The 15407-nt window shown below is 53.9% G+C and overlaps 5 protein-coding genes across 5 annotated transcripts; 2 read left to right on the top strand and 3 right to left on the bottom strand.

Annotated features, from left to right (window-relative positions):
- Nucleotides 1-265: 265 nt before the first annotated feature.
- klp9 (Kinesin-like motor protein 9) lies at nt 266-2841 on the bottom strand (the record flags this gene model as incomplete). Its single annotated transcript, XM_032037103.1, has 4 exons — nt 266-1270; nt 1331-1930; nt 2195-2428; nt 2497-2841. 4 exons carry the CDS (start codon nt 2839-2841, stop codon nt 266-268), a joined length of 2184 nt encoding a protein of 727 aa, XP_031884025.1.
- Nucleotides 2842-6171: 3330 nt separating this feature from the next.
- On the top strand, nt 6172-7963 carry CGGC5_v016533 (uncharacterized protein; the record flags this gene model as incomplete). The annotated part of the gene is made up of 2 exons (XM_032037102.1): nt 6172-6952; nt 7017-7963. The coding sequence occupies 2 exons, from the start codon at nt 6172-6174 to the stop codon at nt 7961-7963; spliced, it is 1728 nt and encodes a 575-aa protein (XP_031883820.1).
- Nucleotides 7964-8635: 672 nt separating this feature from the next.
- On the bottom strand, nt 8636-9142 carry MP1-0 (Cell wall mannoprotein 1; the record flags this gene model as incomplete). Its single annotated transcript, XM_032037101.1, has 1 exon — nt 8636-9142. The coding sequence occupies one exon, from the start codon at nt 9140-9142 to the stop codon at nt 8636-8638; it is 507 nt and encodes a 168-aa protein (XP_031884024.1).
- A 1452-nt stretch (nt 9143-10594) lies between these two features.
- On the bottom strand, nt 10595-12318 carry RRP3 (ATP-dependent rRNA helicase RRP3; the record flags this gene model as incomplete). The annotated part of the gene is made up of 5 exons (XM_032037100.1): nt 10595-11104; nt 11213-11730; nt 11802-11881; nt 11940-12088; nt 12145-12318. 5 exons carry the CDS (start codon nt 12316-12318, stop codon nt 10595-10597), a joined length of 1431 nt encoding a protein of 476 aa, XP_031884021.1.
- Nucleotides 12319-12777: 459 nt separating this feature from the next.
- On the top strand, nt 12778-14275 carry CGGC5_v016530 (Brix domain-containing protein; the record flags this gene model as incomplete). Its single annotated transcript, XM_032037099.1, has 4 exons — nt 12778-12975; nt 13033-13108; nt 13174-13319; nt 13373-14275. The coding sequence occupies 4 exons, from the start codon at nt 12778-12780 to the stop codon at nt 14273-14275; spliced, it is 1323 nt and encodes a 440-aa protein (XP_031884022.1).
- Nucleotides 14276-15407: the final 1132 nt, after the last annotated feature.

Here is a 15407-nt window from a genome sequence, read left to right as displayed (position 1 = left end):
ATGTATTTCACGGATAGAGGGTTTAGATTGGCCAACAAGAGTCTGTGGTCATTTCATCAAATTAGTTTTTACATCGTATATCTGTGTGTCTATCCACCCACTCGTGAAGCCAAACAGAAAAAGGTTGCCATCCCGCAAACACCAAAACCCCTGGACAGAGAAAAAAAAAGAAAAAAAAGACAAAGAACGTGAACCATGGGTATATGCCGATGAAACATGCGCAACCATCCAGCGCGGATAACATCCCAAGGAGCGAAACAAGAAATCAAAAGTCGTCATCGGCAGCATGCTCCCATCTCTTGCCACCAAGCTTGCGCACCTTCTTCGGGCTACCTGTGCTTCCAGTGCTCGCGGTGCTCTCGTTGCTAACGCGCAACCGTTCCATCTTCTTGCCCAGGTTGTTGAGCCCGCCGCTGCTGTCCGCCTTGCGGCCTCCAAAGTCCTCGCGCTCGGAAAGCGGTTTGCGCTTGCTGGGGCTCCGGCCGGCGAGCTCGCGCTTGAGAATCTCGTTCTCGCGACGCAGTCTCTCGTTCTCCTGCTCGAGGTTTTCCACCAGTAGGTTTTCTTTCTCCTCGCCAACGTCGTCGTCCTCTGCTACTGTGACACCGAGGCCCTTTTCGAAAAGCTCCATTTTGCGATCCCAGTGCTCTTCCCCCTTTTCTTGCTCCGCCGCCAGGGTTGCCTTCCACCGCGCCAGCTCAAGCTCGAAACGGGTGTCGAATTCGGCCATGCAATCTTCACGTACCGTCTGTTCAAGCTCAATCAGGCGATCCTCCATGCTGAGGAGGTGGGCCTCGGCACACACTCGTGACTCGCGCTCGTGATCCAGCTCGATGTGGAGGTTTGTGATCTCCTCCTGCATGCGAGCAATCTCGAGCGCAGCGTGTTCCATGAGGACTCGGTCTCCGTTGTCAGAGCCAGGGGAGAAGTTCCTATGTCCTCCCGAGCCGTGACCGAAGTAACCGCGACGCTGAGGAGGAGGAGGATAGTCAGGAGAAGTGAGAGGCGGGGACGCGTGAGAAGTCAAGGGGGTTTCTGCAAGGATAGTGGACGTGATGCTGGGAATACGCGGAACCGTGACTTCTCTCGCCAGAGCACTGTATCTGAGAATCTGAGAAGTTGCGTTGAGGTCACCGTGTGCGTCTGCTGTGACGACCATGACACCGCGCTGCGGGTTGCGACGAACAGCCACACCAGAGGACGAGGTGGAGAAGGAGTTGGAAAAGAGGAGCTCCGTCATCTTGCACTGGCGGAACGGCATGACGCTGGGCTGGAAAGGAGAGGGAGGTTAGCTTCTGTCGTAGTATGCCTGGTGTGCAACATGACGTACCTTGTTGTTGCTTCCCAGACTGCTCTGGGCCTGCAAGCATTGGCCCAGGTACATGAGGCTCTCGTTGATCTTGCCAGCCTCCGCAAGGGTGGCACCTTGGGTCTTTGCATCACGAGCACGTTCACTGCCGGCGAGATCGACAATAGTCAGGGCATTGCCAGCCCAAGTCCGGCTGCGGCCGACTCTGGGGCGCTTCTTCACCTCCACGCAGAAAAAGCCATGGCTTCTGGACGACACGCTGTTGCTGCCGGTCCCCGCCACTTGACGCTCATGCAGTCCAGCCTCCAAGACCATGATGGCTTCTCTCATGTTAGTGCAGGCAATCTTCTTTAACCCGGCAACCACCTTCCTATCGGCGGACTGCTCTGTCGACTTGAACAAAAGGGGCCGTCGGCGGTACTCTTTCGTGGCGTTCGACTTGATCGGCGGGGTCAAGAGATCGTAGATTTTGTCATTGTAGACTTCGTACATGGAAAGAACGACGGCGTAGTCGGCATCGGGGTCGGAAGAAACGTTTATGGAGCTGATGTCGGGGGCTTGGGGGAGGTTCGAGGGTCGCTGCAGAGCTCGTCGAGGCGTCTGCGGAGGATGATGTTCGCCCTTTGCGGAAGTTTTAGCATGGCTCTTAGTCTGTGAGGCTGCGGTCATGGTCATGAAGTGTTTCTGCGCATCTTGAAGACGCTCAGGTGTTTGGTGAAGAATGGACATTGAGAATTCATGCGGACGGCGACGTCGTGGCCGACTCGGAGTTGAGGGCACCAGCCGCACACCGCCTATATCCATCAATGGCTGCTGCTGTCTCTTGTTTTGACGCGTTGCATCGTGGGAAGAAAAGGGGTCGGCATAAATAGATGGGGTTCCTACCATCATTGGCGTGCCTGCTCTCGATCCTCCTCCGCGGGATGAACCAAAATCGGAAAAGACGGTCTCGAGAAAGTATGGGGCTGACATGATGGTTGCGTCGGAGACGTCGGCGGCCTGGAGAGAGCCTTCGAGGCTGGGAGAGTCGTACATGTTGGAGCCGATGGATCGGAAGACGACATCCAGCGCAAGCTGGGTCATGCCTCGTTGGGTTCGAGAACCAAGAATTGTGTGAGACTGCAAAAGCAATGTCAGTCAAGTTCTGACGGCAAGCGATGGGTGCCATGAGCGGGAAAGCAGTTTACCTTTCCGGAACCAGTGACACCAAGGGTCGCAATCAAAGCATCTGTGCCATGGCCGCCATGGGGAGCCAAGACACCTTCGACCAGCGACGCGATGCCCGTGGAGTGGAAGACATCGAGCTGGGTGGCATCCTCTTCGAAAACCTTGGTGAAGGCGAATTTCTCGGTCGAACGCTTGCGGTCATTCGGAGGGTTGAGGGTGATGTGTGTCGGATGGGAGCCGTCTGCTGGCTCTTCAACGCTCAGGAATCTGTCAGAGGATGCAACTCCAGCCGGGGGCGGCCTCAGTCGCAGGTAGACCTGGAAGAGGTTCGCGGCCGACTTGTTTGATGACGTTGAAGCATCCATCGTGTCTGGTAGTCGTGTGTCTCGTGCTGTTGGGTTAGTGATGCTGGTATATGGCGAGACCCGTATCGCGTTCTGTCGGTCGAGGTTGACTGAGCTGAGTCCGACGCGCGAATCTTTGAGGAGCTCGCCAAAGGCATAGAATCCTTGTTTATGCCGGTGACCGGGCAACGGAGACGAGATAAGATATGATAAGCGATTATAGCTTCGATAAGCGATAAGAAAATGGGATGGAGGGCCGTGCACTTTCCCCTGATTTTTGCATCGCTTTTTTTTTTTTTGACCCTCTCAACCCCGCCACGTTTTGCACGGTGGACCCCGCTGAGACACAGCTCTTAGTGGGGCTTGTGCTTTGCTGGTGTGGCGTCGGGTCCGACCGAGGGGGAGGGGGGACCTGGCCGAAGCGAGTTCCATGCTCGGGGACCTGGGCCCTGGACAAACCATTTCGCCTCGATCCAACCTCACCTCCCACTCTGCATGTACTGCGTACTATGTATGGCGTAGGCACGCACTTGACCTTATCTTGGATCTGACGTGGTACGCTCGCGTTGACTTTTCTCGTGCGTGGGTGAGCATTTGCACCAAGGACAGGACTTCCGTAGCTTACGGCCCGAATGGTCAGGCATTTTGCAGTCTTTGGCTCTGGCGAATGGCAGCATGGTTGCGTCGTCTTTCGTTGGTTGAGTTAGACCACAACGCCTCAAAGTCACTGTGATGAACCCCAAGTCAAACCATGAAACATCAAACAGACGTCTTGCCTCTTGTGATGCACAACGGACAGGCTGTATCAGCAGGTGTCTCGTCGTCGGAAGAAACCTCCGTCGTCAGTCATGTATGCTCCCCCTCCTGGTAGAGTTTTCAACCCCTTTTCGAACAACTGGCAGAGCTCTAGCTTGCGGGACAGAGTTTTTTTTTTCCTCTCCCATTTGAGGCTCAAAGTCAAATGGTTGAGGCCGGCGCAGGCATCACCCAGCGGGCTAGCAACCCCTCATTTTCCGTCAGTGAGTCATGAACGACAAGAGGCCAGACAACGGGGACCAGTGCCGTTCAAGGCTGACCCCTATGACTCCCGTGTGACTGGCCGAAAATTTAGACTGCCTTCGATGGACCCTTTTCTTGCAAACGACATCGGACAGCACCGAGCATCTGAGGAAGCGGGAAGCTTGCACCGGGCCCCGCAAGAGCTCTCAATTTTTTCCCCCTTCTTTTGTCTCTTTCTACCTCCCCTCTCTCCTTGCCTCTCTGGCTCATGCTCATCTAGTGGAAGTAATGGTCCGGTCCTGCAGATAGCGTAGATGAATGTGCGCCAGCTTGGAACTCTGAAGCAGTTGAGCATAAGCTCAATTTGCCGCTAGAGGTGACTCAACATTCAGACGCAGACAAACCAAATAACTTGGATCGGACGAAAGAAATTACGGCTTGTGCAGAGGATGTACTGAATGCTTGCGCAGTACGGCGCGGTAGTAAGTGCTCGTCTGCAACAGCAGGCGGACACAGGATGATGAGCTGGCCATTCTCGTCTTGCCCCTCGATGTCCCCTCGACTCGACTCTGCCCCTCGCTCGACTTTTCCAGGAGCTACTGGATGCCCCTCGATGTGCCAAGCCGAGGCGAATCAGGAGACCGCCTACCTATTTTGCATATCGAAGCTCCGTACTTCGCCGCAAGTATTCGTAGCGTCCCATGTGCAGGCAAGCAGTGGATCACAATGGAGACGTGGACGTTGTGGAGGCACCGCTCGTCACAGCAGTCCAATGCAAGTGAGGAATGGAGATGTCTTGCCCATGAAGAACATTTGGGAAGCCATGGAATGTGAGGCTTTGGCGCCGTATGGTCCACAATGCTGCACCAAGAGCCCAGCACCGGCCATCAGCTGCGCCTCTCTCGATGGCTCCTCTGCTGCCGCTGCATTTGCTAGGCGCCAAGCTGACGAAACGGTGAACGAGGCATGGCATCTCCCACATCTGTTGTAGAGCGTCGTCTGCTATGCTTGCATAGGTACCTCAAGATGTGATTGAAGATATCGCATACGTAGAGATCTTCAGCCATGCAAAAGGTTCTCAGCGGGTCACACGCAATCCCAGATATTAAATCTCACGCAATGTAGGCATGATCAGCCCGGTTCCATTTCGATCCAGACCAGGTCGACGGGTGACGACAGCGAGGAGGGGGAAATCTGGCGAAATGGACGGGAGAAGATGCGCTGGAGGGAAGGTGAGCGAGGTGACACTGGACATTGCAGCCAGAGGGGAGGGGCAGAATTGGCTTGATGAGGTCGATGGTCCAGCAGAGGCCTGTGACTGTGAGGTGAGGGGGGTCTTGTAGCCAGGCACAGGGGTTTCCTCCACACATTACGGCACCAATCCACTAATGACGGTGCTTCTCCAGCGTATTTTTCCAGCGTCTGCAGGCCACCTGTAGGGGCCGCCAGGGGTGAACAGGCGCAAAAAGGCGGTGACGGTGTCCCCAATCTGGCCTAGCGCGGGCTTCAATACCCACTTTAAGCGAGCCAGACGATGCCAGATTCCCAGACTTTAGCGACCCCACTGAACCAGGACCCGGTACGGGCCAAAAAAAAAAAAAAAAAGTTTGGGCGATTTCGAGGGGGGAAAAAAAAAAGTTCGATTGGCTGTGGAGACCCCGGCAGCCATACATTATTTTCGGAATCCAGTTGTACCTTACCTCCCTCCTCCCGGTCCTTCTCTTTTTTTTCCCCCTTCTTCAACCACCAATTCAACCCCAAACCACCAGACAACGAAGTCGTCCTAGCCACAGAATATTCGAACAGAACAGTCAGATACCCTTACCAAACTTCGTCGAGATCATGTCGCCCGCTTTCGCTGAGCTGTAAACGCCCACTGCGGGGGTGCCTGATCGAGGCGCCTCTGCAGTCCAGCAGCCCATCGAGACATTCAATCCTCTCTGCTTTCGACGAAGTGATCCCCCAGGCTTTCACTGTCCAGAGCCCTCCCGAGGGAACGGTTCTGGCCCATTGACGGAAGTCTGCATCTGATTTCAATCCCAATCGACTACTTTTGCCCGACATTCACTCGGCTACACTACGCCCATCCGCTACGAAGAACACTACTACTCTCTATTAACCCCTTCCTGCCGGCATCGCGACCTACCGCCTGTCTCTCCTCCCCTTCTCTATAATTACGAAAATCGGTATCAACATACCACTACACCAGGCGAAAGACTATCTCTAGTCTAACTCAACCACCATTATCACCAGCTTGATATTCCAACGGCACCCTCACCGCCGCTACTCCAGACTTCACCCCACATTCCCAATACCACCGTCTTGGGTTTCACCCCCTGCATAATCACCGCCATGTCCCGCAACGTTCGCAACAAGTCGTCTGCGGCTTCTCGCAAGGCCGCAAAGCGTCGCGATTCAGTCACCTCCTCCTCGTCTTTCAACCTTTCCGACGACGACGGCTATTCCGCGGTTGAAGATATCAGCGACTCCTCCGATGACGACGATGAGGATGTCGTTGCGGCCGAGGAGGAGCATATCCTCCACGAGGTGCTGCCCCCAAGCATCTCAAGCTCTCCTCGGCCGCCCATTGTCCAAGAAGAGGACGATGAAGACGAAGACGATGACAACGATGATCAAGAAGAAGATGATGACGAGGAAGAGGGCGCTGCCGACGTCGAGGACAGTGCCAGTTGGGACGGCATCATGTCTGATGTCGAGGAGAGTGCCGCTTCCGACCACCAACATCACCGGTCTGAGCCAGTAGAGCGCCATGTTCGTTTCGACGTTCCCTCGAGTGATTCCGACTCTACCGACACCGAGGATGACCATGCCGATTTCTTTCCCGACATCTTTGTGGATCAGAGTTCACTCGATCCGGCCTTCCGCCGCGAGATCGAGAATGATGATGAAAATGACGAGTCCGAGAATTCCAATTCTTTCTGGGATTACCATGGCGACTACCATGGAGCCTATGACTACGCCCCTGACGCAGATTCGGAGATCGAGGCTGTCATTCAGGAACTTGGCGACGACGACACCGCTATTGCTACCCCCATGACCGCGGGCGACGTCTCCGAAATGCCCACTCCAGTCGCAGCTTACGAGGAAACTCAAGAGCTGGACGGCTACGAGAGTGAGTTTGTGTCTCGTGATGCAGATTGCGATTCGAAAACGTGATTGCTGACGTGCTTGTCCAGCTGATGGTGACACCACCGAAGAAGATGAGCCTGAACCTGTCGTGCGCCGCAAGATTAAGCGTCCCGAGCAATGCGCCGACCAGTGGGATGACTCCGACACGGATCACCCGGTCAAGGGCGAGCGAGGACAACCTCGCGTTGGCCGCTTCAACCTCGACAGCTCTGAGCGCAAGCCTATCGCCGTTGTGAACCCCATCTCTAGAAAGATGATGATCTTTACCCCTCATCGCCGCCGTCACCTTGACTTGTCTCCGGAGCAGTTCAACTTCTCGTACCTTGCCCCCATTGACGAGAACCAGAACTCGCCCATGCTCAGCAACTCGGCTCAGATCATGATGAGCGCCATGTTCTCTTCCAATACATTCGGTGACTACCTCAATACTCAAGCCATGGGACCCGCCGAGGCTTTCTTCCCCTTCCAGTCTGAGCCGAACACGGCCGATGAGAGCTCCTCAGTGGAGATTGAGGAGGATGAGGATGAGATTGAACGAAGCCTCGACATCAACGACTTTATCGAATTCGACGATACGAGGTCTCTTGACGGCGAGGACGAGAAACAATGGGACGGCGATGCCATGAACACCACTCCTGGCCGCCCGCGCAGCTCAAGCGACATCGACCTCCATTCACATATCAATGCGAACAACGTCGGAGCCTTCCGTCGTGACCAGATCAACCAACGACTTATCCTGAGCGACAAGGCTACCCAAGACTCCCTCGCCCTCAGCAGCCCTTACAACTACACCGCTCTCCGCGGACTGAAATCCGACCGTTTCGAAACGGCGGCCGTCCCCCTAACTCCTCTGCGGCGTTCCAAGAAGCAGATGCGCGATCTCGCGCGCAGCCCCCTCGAATCCATGTCCCAGAAGCGCAAGGCGTCCAGTGAGGTCCCCATGGCCCACAAACGCCAGCGCAGCATCTCGGACGTCAACCTACTCAGCATCTAGTACGATGCTTCGGTACTCGACCTCCCTGAAATATAACGGTTGAGGATGGCGTGGCATGATAGTCCTCCAAAGTGACGGGCACTTGCCATCCCTGGCCTCATATACTTTGCACCCTGTTTCTTTCTCTGTTTTCTTGTGGTTCTATCTCTGAAAAAAAAGCGGCCCGTCAGACGAAAAGACGGTAGATAAAAGTTACTTGGCGAAGGTGCCAATGCCTGGCTCACATGCAGCGAATCACGTTAGACCTGGACTTGCACTATGTCTTGGTGGAGCTGAAGGAATTCCTCCGCGAGGCGTGAACGCATACAGCGCTTGACGATGTTGACGTCTCCTATAGTTATCAATGAAAATTATGATATTCAATACTTCTGTCTGCGGATGTGCTTTATTTCTTACGCCAAGTTTGACCACGCGTACTGCTCTTTGGCTTTCCTAGGGCCGTTCCGCATCATGCACCTGGTCTGCAGCAGCGGCACAAGTCAATTCAATCGAATGGGAACGTCATGAATGGTTTCCTCACCCTGAAGTCTGACTTATGTACAAGAAGAGAAAAAACCTGGAAGCTAACTGCGCGTTCCACCCGTCCCCGCGCTTGTCATATGAGGAGGCGCCTGAACAACGTCCTCATCACTTTCATAGCAGACCCATCGAGCTCCAAGGCTCGGAAGCCCTTTAGCTGTACGTGTCAATGGCATTGTTAAATGCCGTCTCGATCTGCGCAACCAAGGTTTTCGCTGCACCCTGTAGTGCCTCGGGCACCTTCTCAACGACAGCAGCGCTAAACTTATCGGTCGCACTCTTCTCCTGCTTGAGGTTAAGGAGAATGATGGGGCTCAGGAGGAGCTTGTCGAACTTGGGCTTCGCGTCGACAACGTTTCCGAGAGTGGTCTCGACACCGCCCGCAAGTTTCTGCGTCGACTGCGCGACGGTGATGGCCTCAATGGCGTTCAGAGGCTCCGAGTCCTCGGCGACCTTGGTGGCCTCGTTAATCTTGATGAGCAGCTTGGTGGAGTCGATGATGATGGGGAGGGTGCCGAACAGGCCGCCGTCCCAAGACGCAACGGTATCGCCCAGCTCCGTGTTCTGCGTGGCGATCTCGTCCATGGCGGCCACGATGGCAGCGCCATCGGCAATGACGGAGGTGGCGAAGAGGCCGAGGAGCGAGAACTTGAGAAGCATGTTGGCGACAGTTGCCGACGGATAGAGGCTATGGGAAAACGGTGTGCTAGCTTGACGATTCAAGGCTGGAGATGAGGAGGATCATGGGTACGGCTCTTTTCAGGATTGTTGTCAGTTCCAAACAGGCCCTTTTATACTCCCACTTCAGTGATCCCAGCTGAAAACCATCGTCATCTGGAGGGCATCGTCGGTCGACCGCCATGTTAATCGAGCTATTCCTCCGCCTATCAAAGCTGCTCATCGCCTCGCGACCTGCCATCGATGTCGTCTTTCCCCGCAATCCACATCAAGGAGGAGTGACACGATAGCTCTGCCTAGCCGGAGACGAGGTGTGATCGCGCGGATGCAATTCCGGGCAGTTGAGCAGCACTTCACATGTCCTCGGCCGAGAAGTTGGCGCAACTCACCAACATGGAGAGAAACAACACACAAATCATCGCAAACACATGCTGTTCTACAGGGGATCCTGACAATCCAAGCCGAGGAGAAGCAGGGGCTTTACCCCGGATTGTGTCCCAATCCCCTGAACACCCCGCTGATCACCACTTAACCCCTCATGCAAGGTTCCTGCCGATGTGACTACTCGAACATGAGTGAGGAGCGCAAATGGCTCTCATTGGACGGCGCTAGGTGACGCCAGCGCCGGCACTGGACATTCTGGCTCAATTGCGCTTTGGGTTCGGGCAGTTGAGGCGAGCTGAGAGTGGCTGGGCGTTGTGGTCGTGTAAGCCGGCGCACCTTTTGCCTTTTTGGACCTGAACGAATGGTTCCTCCGAGCTTTCGCGTCCGAATGAGACAGTCTGCGTAGTTGCGATGGCAGGGTCGAATCACCTGCGTCTCTGCAGCAATGACGATTTGACGGATTGAGAGCTGAAAAACTCTAACAAGGTCTGTTAGAATTGTAGGTGCCATCTCAAGTTAGGTGGAATAGTGCGCTTGCCCAAGTGTATTTAACATTACTTCCAACAAGTAGGGCCATTTATTGTGAGGATCCTCCACGTGCTTTCTCTTACTTCCATGCTTTCTTGATTCCAGCACTTCAAGCGACCATGAAACATGGTTCATAATTTAACCCATGCGAATGTCATGACAGTCTTCATTTCAGCGAAGCAGTGCATGCTGAAGCTTGCGACCGTCATGTATCCACACAGCGATACTCGGGAGGCAAATCGCTTGTTGGGCCGTGACGTTGGGGACCTCATTCGTACACCCTATACTCTCTCTACACGAAGCTAAGCTGTGCATTTGCTGGGAACCTGATGAGGGCATCATCGGCATCAGAAATATTTCTCGAGGCTGTCATACTGATAATCAGTCTGCCCACCTACACTCTTCCCAGCCAGCTCTCCATGGTTTCCCGAAGAACTCGTCAACATTTTGAAAGTGAATATCATTAATTATCTCATGGTACATAAACCGCGAAGTCTCTCGCCTTCTAGCAACGAGTCTGTCTCATCCCTCCTCGGCGTCCATGTTGTCGTGACGCCTCTTGCCACCTTTGCCGCCCTTGAAGGCCGTACCCCGCTTGCCCTTGGCGTCCATCATGTTCTTCATTTCTATCCGGGCGACTCTTTGAGCTTCCTCGACTCTCGTCTGGAACACATCCACCTCGTCCTTCTGGGTAGGGTATTCGGGCAATTTCTTGCCCAGGGCTGCCTCGATCCGTAGGTAAATCTCAAGATCGTACTGGGTCATTATGGTAATGGCCTTGCCGGATTTTCCCGCACGTGCCGTACGACCTACTCTGTGGACGTATGTCTTGCTGTCGGACGGAATATCAAAGTTGATGACAACGTCAACTAGAGGGATGTCGAGACCTCGGGCCGCGACGTCAGTGGCGACGAGAATATCGCGAGAGCCTGCCCGGAATTTGTTCAGCGCGCCCAAACGTGCCGTCTGGTTCAGCTGTCCATGGATCGGGATAGCCCCGAAACCCAAGGTACGGAGCAGGATGGCGAGTCTCTAGACAGAATGTGTTAGTGGACATCGGTGATCAGGCGAACATGTGAGTTTCCAAGGCTCTTGCTCTTGCTCTTATGGGCCCAAACCAGAAAACCGCCTATGACTTACTTGTGTCTCTGTGACTGTTCTTGTGAACAGAACTATCTTCTTCCCGGAATACTCGTTCACCAAGTAGACGAGGTATGTGTCTTTCTTGTTGTGGGGGCAAAAGATGTAGTTTTGGATGAGGGTCGACACAGTCTGGTGGCTGCTGGAGCTGATGCTGATGCGCACGGGGTCGCGCAGACTAGCTCGCTGAAGACTCTCGATTTTGGAACTCATGGTGGCGGAGAAGAGGAAAGTTCGACGTTCACGGGGAATGAACTTGAGGATCTTGTCGATGCTGGGTCCAAAATCCATATCCAAAAGTCTGTCTGCCTCGTCCATGACCAAGTACTTGAGCGAACGCAAAGAGAATCCTTTTGTCTTCTCGAGATGGTCAACCAAGCGTCCAGGTGTAGCCACTACAATATGAGGCTTCTTGCCCAAGGCGATTGCCTGGGCGACCATGTCCAGCCCACCGACGATGACTGCGACTCGAAGGTTCACTAGCGAGCCTAGGGCTTCGAAACTTGCGGCGATCTGGGCTGTTGAGTGCAGGTGATTGATTAGAGTTTATGTTCAAAGTTTTAGCAGGGTGACTCAAGCGGCCGCTTACCTGCCAGTTCTCTTGTGGGCGCGAGGACAAGACCGAACAGATGGCTGGGCTTATCGAGGAGTGCTTGAATGATGGGCAGCCTGTTGAGAAAGCTGTGAGCCTGCAGGACATTGCAGAGCGGTAATCTGTATAACTCACGCAAAAGCGGCTGTCTTTCCACTTCCAGTCTCGGCCAACCCAATGACGTCTCTATTCTGCAGCGCATGGGGGATCGATTGCGCCTGAATGGGTGTGGGATTTGTGTAGCCGAGTCGGTCGCAGGCTTCAACAAGAGAATCGACAATGCCCTGGAGATTTCTAGATTAACCGGTGTTCAGTCGAGCAGCAAGCACGGCCAACTCACGAGGTCCTTGAAGGTCTTTGCGCTCTCAGCTTTGTTGGCGGTGACATCTTCCTCCGGCTCCTGCTCCGGCTCGGACGTGGACTCGACAGACTCGTCGGGAGATGACTCCTTCTGGCGGTTGGCCTTGGGCGGAGGGCCCCCGTGGAAAATCTTGACTCGTTTGTTCGGTGGCATCGTGGAGGTTGTGTTAGGTTGGTAGTGGCAGTTGGCGCAAAGTGACCCGGGAGAGAAGATGTGTAGAATCAAGGAAAAAAAAAAAAAAAAAGTTACAGCTTCACATCCAGCAAAGCTCGGCCCCGCGGCCTCGCGAAAATCTGGCTTAGGTAAGACAACGCTGGGGAAAGCGGTGTGATAAAACACAGAGCGATTGGACAGGGTGAGCTTTAGAATGGGTCTCAAAGCATGCAGAATTGGGCAGAAAAGAAAGCGGCAAGAAATTTTAGAACTGGGCGTTCGCCTGCAGGCGCATTTCTCCAGCACCATCTCAAGACCATCACAAGATCCTCCTGCGATTCCGTCCGAGCCCCAGCTTCTCCCCAGGCTCCCATCTCGACCCGTCGCACTCAATTAGACTGCGCGCGATCATTCGAACCTTCTTTTTAAAATACTCAATCGCTCATCAAGTCGCCCACGATGGCGAAGCCTCGCCAAAAAAAGAGGACGCACGTCGGTGCTTCGAACCCCCAGAAGCCCGTCGATGCCAAGGTGCCTAGGTCAATGGTCATCCGTATCGGCGCAGGTCAGGTTGGCAGCAGTGTTTCGCAGCTTGCCACGGATGTCAGACGTGTACTCGAACCAAACACTGCCTCTCGGCTGAAGGAACGCAGAGCCGTATGCCAACGTCCATCGCTCAGCTTCACATTGTGCAAACACTGATTTGGACAATAGAACCACTTAAAGGACTATGTTACTATGGCAGGTCCCTTGGGCGTGTCCCATTTCCTTTTGTTCTCTAGATCCGAAGGTTTGTGTCCCCAACTCGAAGCCCTGTCACCACCCCCGGCTGGATCAGCTGCTAACAATGACCAGCTGGCAACGTCAATCTCAGAGTCGCCCTAACCCCGAGAGGCCCAACATTCAACTTCCGAGTCGACAAGTATTCCTTGGCTAAGGATGTTCAAAAGGCTCAACGGAGGCCCAAAGGCAGTGCGAAAGAGCAGCTTGCTCCGCCCTTGGTACGTAGTTCACAGCAAGAACAGCCCAAAAATCACTGACTGACCCTTTTTAGTTGGTCATGAACAACTTTCACTCCCCCGATTCCGACGCAAAGTCAAAGGTCCCTAAGCACCTCGAGTCTCTCGCAACCTCGGTCTTCCAATCTCTTTTCCCGCCCATCAACCCGAACCAAACTCCTCTCAAGAACATCCGCCGAGTCCTACTCCTCAACAGAGAGCTGTCGCCTGAGAATGATGGGTCTTTCATTCTCAACTTTAGGCATTACGCTATCACAACGCGAGCTACAGGCATCTCGAGACCTCTCAGAAGACTCGATCGGGCAGAGAAGCTGCTGGCTTCGAAGGTTGGCAAGAAGGGCGGCGTACCGAACCTAGGCAAGCTTGAAGATATTGCCGACTTCATGATTGGTGGTGAGGATGGAGAGGGATACATGACGGATGCTACCAGTGGTAGCGAGATCGACACGGACGCGGAGATCGAGGTTCTGGAGCCGGCAGCTAAGAAGATTTCTAAACAAAGCGCTGCCCCTGTTGAAGGCGATGCTGCGGACGATGCCGAGGGTGTCGAGAAGCGCGCCGTCAAGCTGGTTGAGCTTGGTCCGCGCATGCGTCTGCGTTTGACCAAGGTCGAGGAAGGCTTATGCTCAGGCAAAGTCATGTGGCACGAGTACGTTCACAAGACAAAGGAAGAGATCCGGGAGCTGGAGAAGCGATGGGAGAAGAGGCAACAGGAGAAGGAGGCCAGGCGGAAGCAACAGAAAGAGAATGTCGAGAAGAAGCGGAAGGCTAAGGCCGAGCGTGGCGACACAGCTGGGGATGAAAGTGATGTGGATATGGACGACTACGACGAGTTTGACAGTGAGGGCCTAGCGGGCGATTCGGAATACCAAGTCAATGAGAAGATGGAAGATGCTGGTGAGTGGGAGGACGAGGAGGAAGAGATTGCGAACGAATGAGCGACCTTGATAGAAGAGACTCTCGTTCATAGTAGATAATAATACCCAAGGAGTGGCTGAAGATGAAGGCATCATATCTTCCCTGTGACATGTTTCATTGAACGTCCGCTTCAGACTTATGAGGGTGCGGGTTACAGACAAGGACGAGCGCCGATGCCACGGCTCTGCCACCGGATGCCCAAGTCGTGGAACCGTATCACCAGCCCCTACACCCATGAGGGCACAGTTTCTCATCGTTCCTCAGTTGGCCACCTCAATGGAAAGGGAGCATGTTGCAAGCCAAATTTATGCCCCACAAGAAGACTCCAGCATTTTGCGCATGTGCAGTGTCGAATTTCGCCAAGAGAAATCCATGGTAGAGGACAGCTTTCCGTTCAACGTCGGACTAGGTCCAGTTGGGAGAAATTGCACTTGACCAAGGCTTAGAGTCATGGGATGCTCGAGCTAGGGTAATATTCTCGGGGTTGCGGGGATTGAGTGAGGGGTTTCGAACATCTCCAGATCGGGAAATGTTCAAGTCTCGTATCATTTGATGTGTGACGAGGTGATGAGCAGGCCCTTTCGCGAAACAATGCTATGTGTGTGTTTTCGGATTTGTAATTCTATCCTGTGAAGCGACCATTTTCTGCGTACCACTGACACCGTTTTGCGCGTGACGGTACGACTTTCCGGCACCTCTCCAGATTGGTTCACCTCGTGTCATTTGCGGCCTCAACCCCACCCGAGTTCAATGATCTGATCATGTCCCAATCGATCTCAGGCCCCCGAAAGCTTTTGTTTCCGTCCATGTACCACAAGAAAACGATAACGAAGAAGAAGAGCCCAACCAAAATGACGGCAGTATAATACATGCTGGCAGGTGTCGCAGGGAGGCTAGGTGGCATACATATGAAGACCAACAATACCAATGTCCACAAAATGGAAAATGTGTTGCAAACATATCCAGCCCGGCCAAGGTTTAAGTACCGACGAGGCAAGCATCTTTGTCGACCCCGAAAGAGGAGGATGGCTTGTGGAGCTGCATAAGTGATATTCAAGAAAAGGACTGCTGAGGTCACTATTGAATTAAAGGCAGAGGTTGATGCCAAGTACAAAAGACCGTAGAGACAGGAGAATACGTAGGAAGCGACGG

This window comes from Colletotrichum fructicola, assembly GCF_000319635.2.
Source record: "Colletotrichum fructicola Nara gc5 chromosome Unknown KSG_Nara_v1_contig11, whole genome shotgun sequence".
In the NCBI taxonomy this organism is placed as follows: domain Eukaryota; kingdom Fungi; phylum Ascomycota; class Sordariomycetes; order Glomerellales; family Glomerellaceae; genus Colletotrichum; species Colletotrichum fructicola.
The sequence above is the reverse complement of the archived record's forward strand: the minus strand, read 5'-3'. Positions and strand labels throughout refer to the sequence as shown.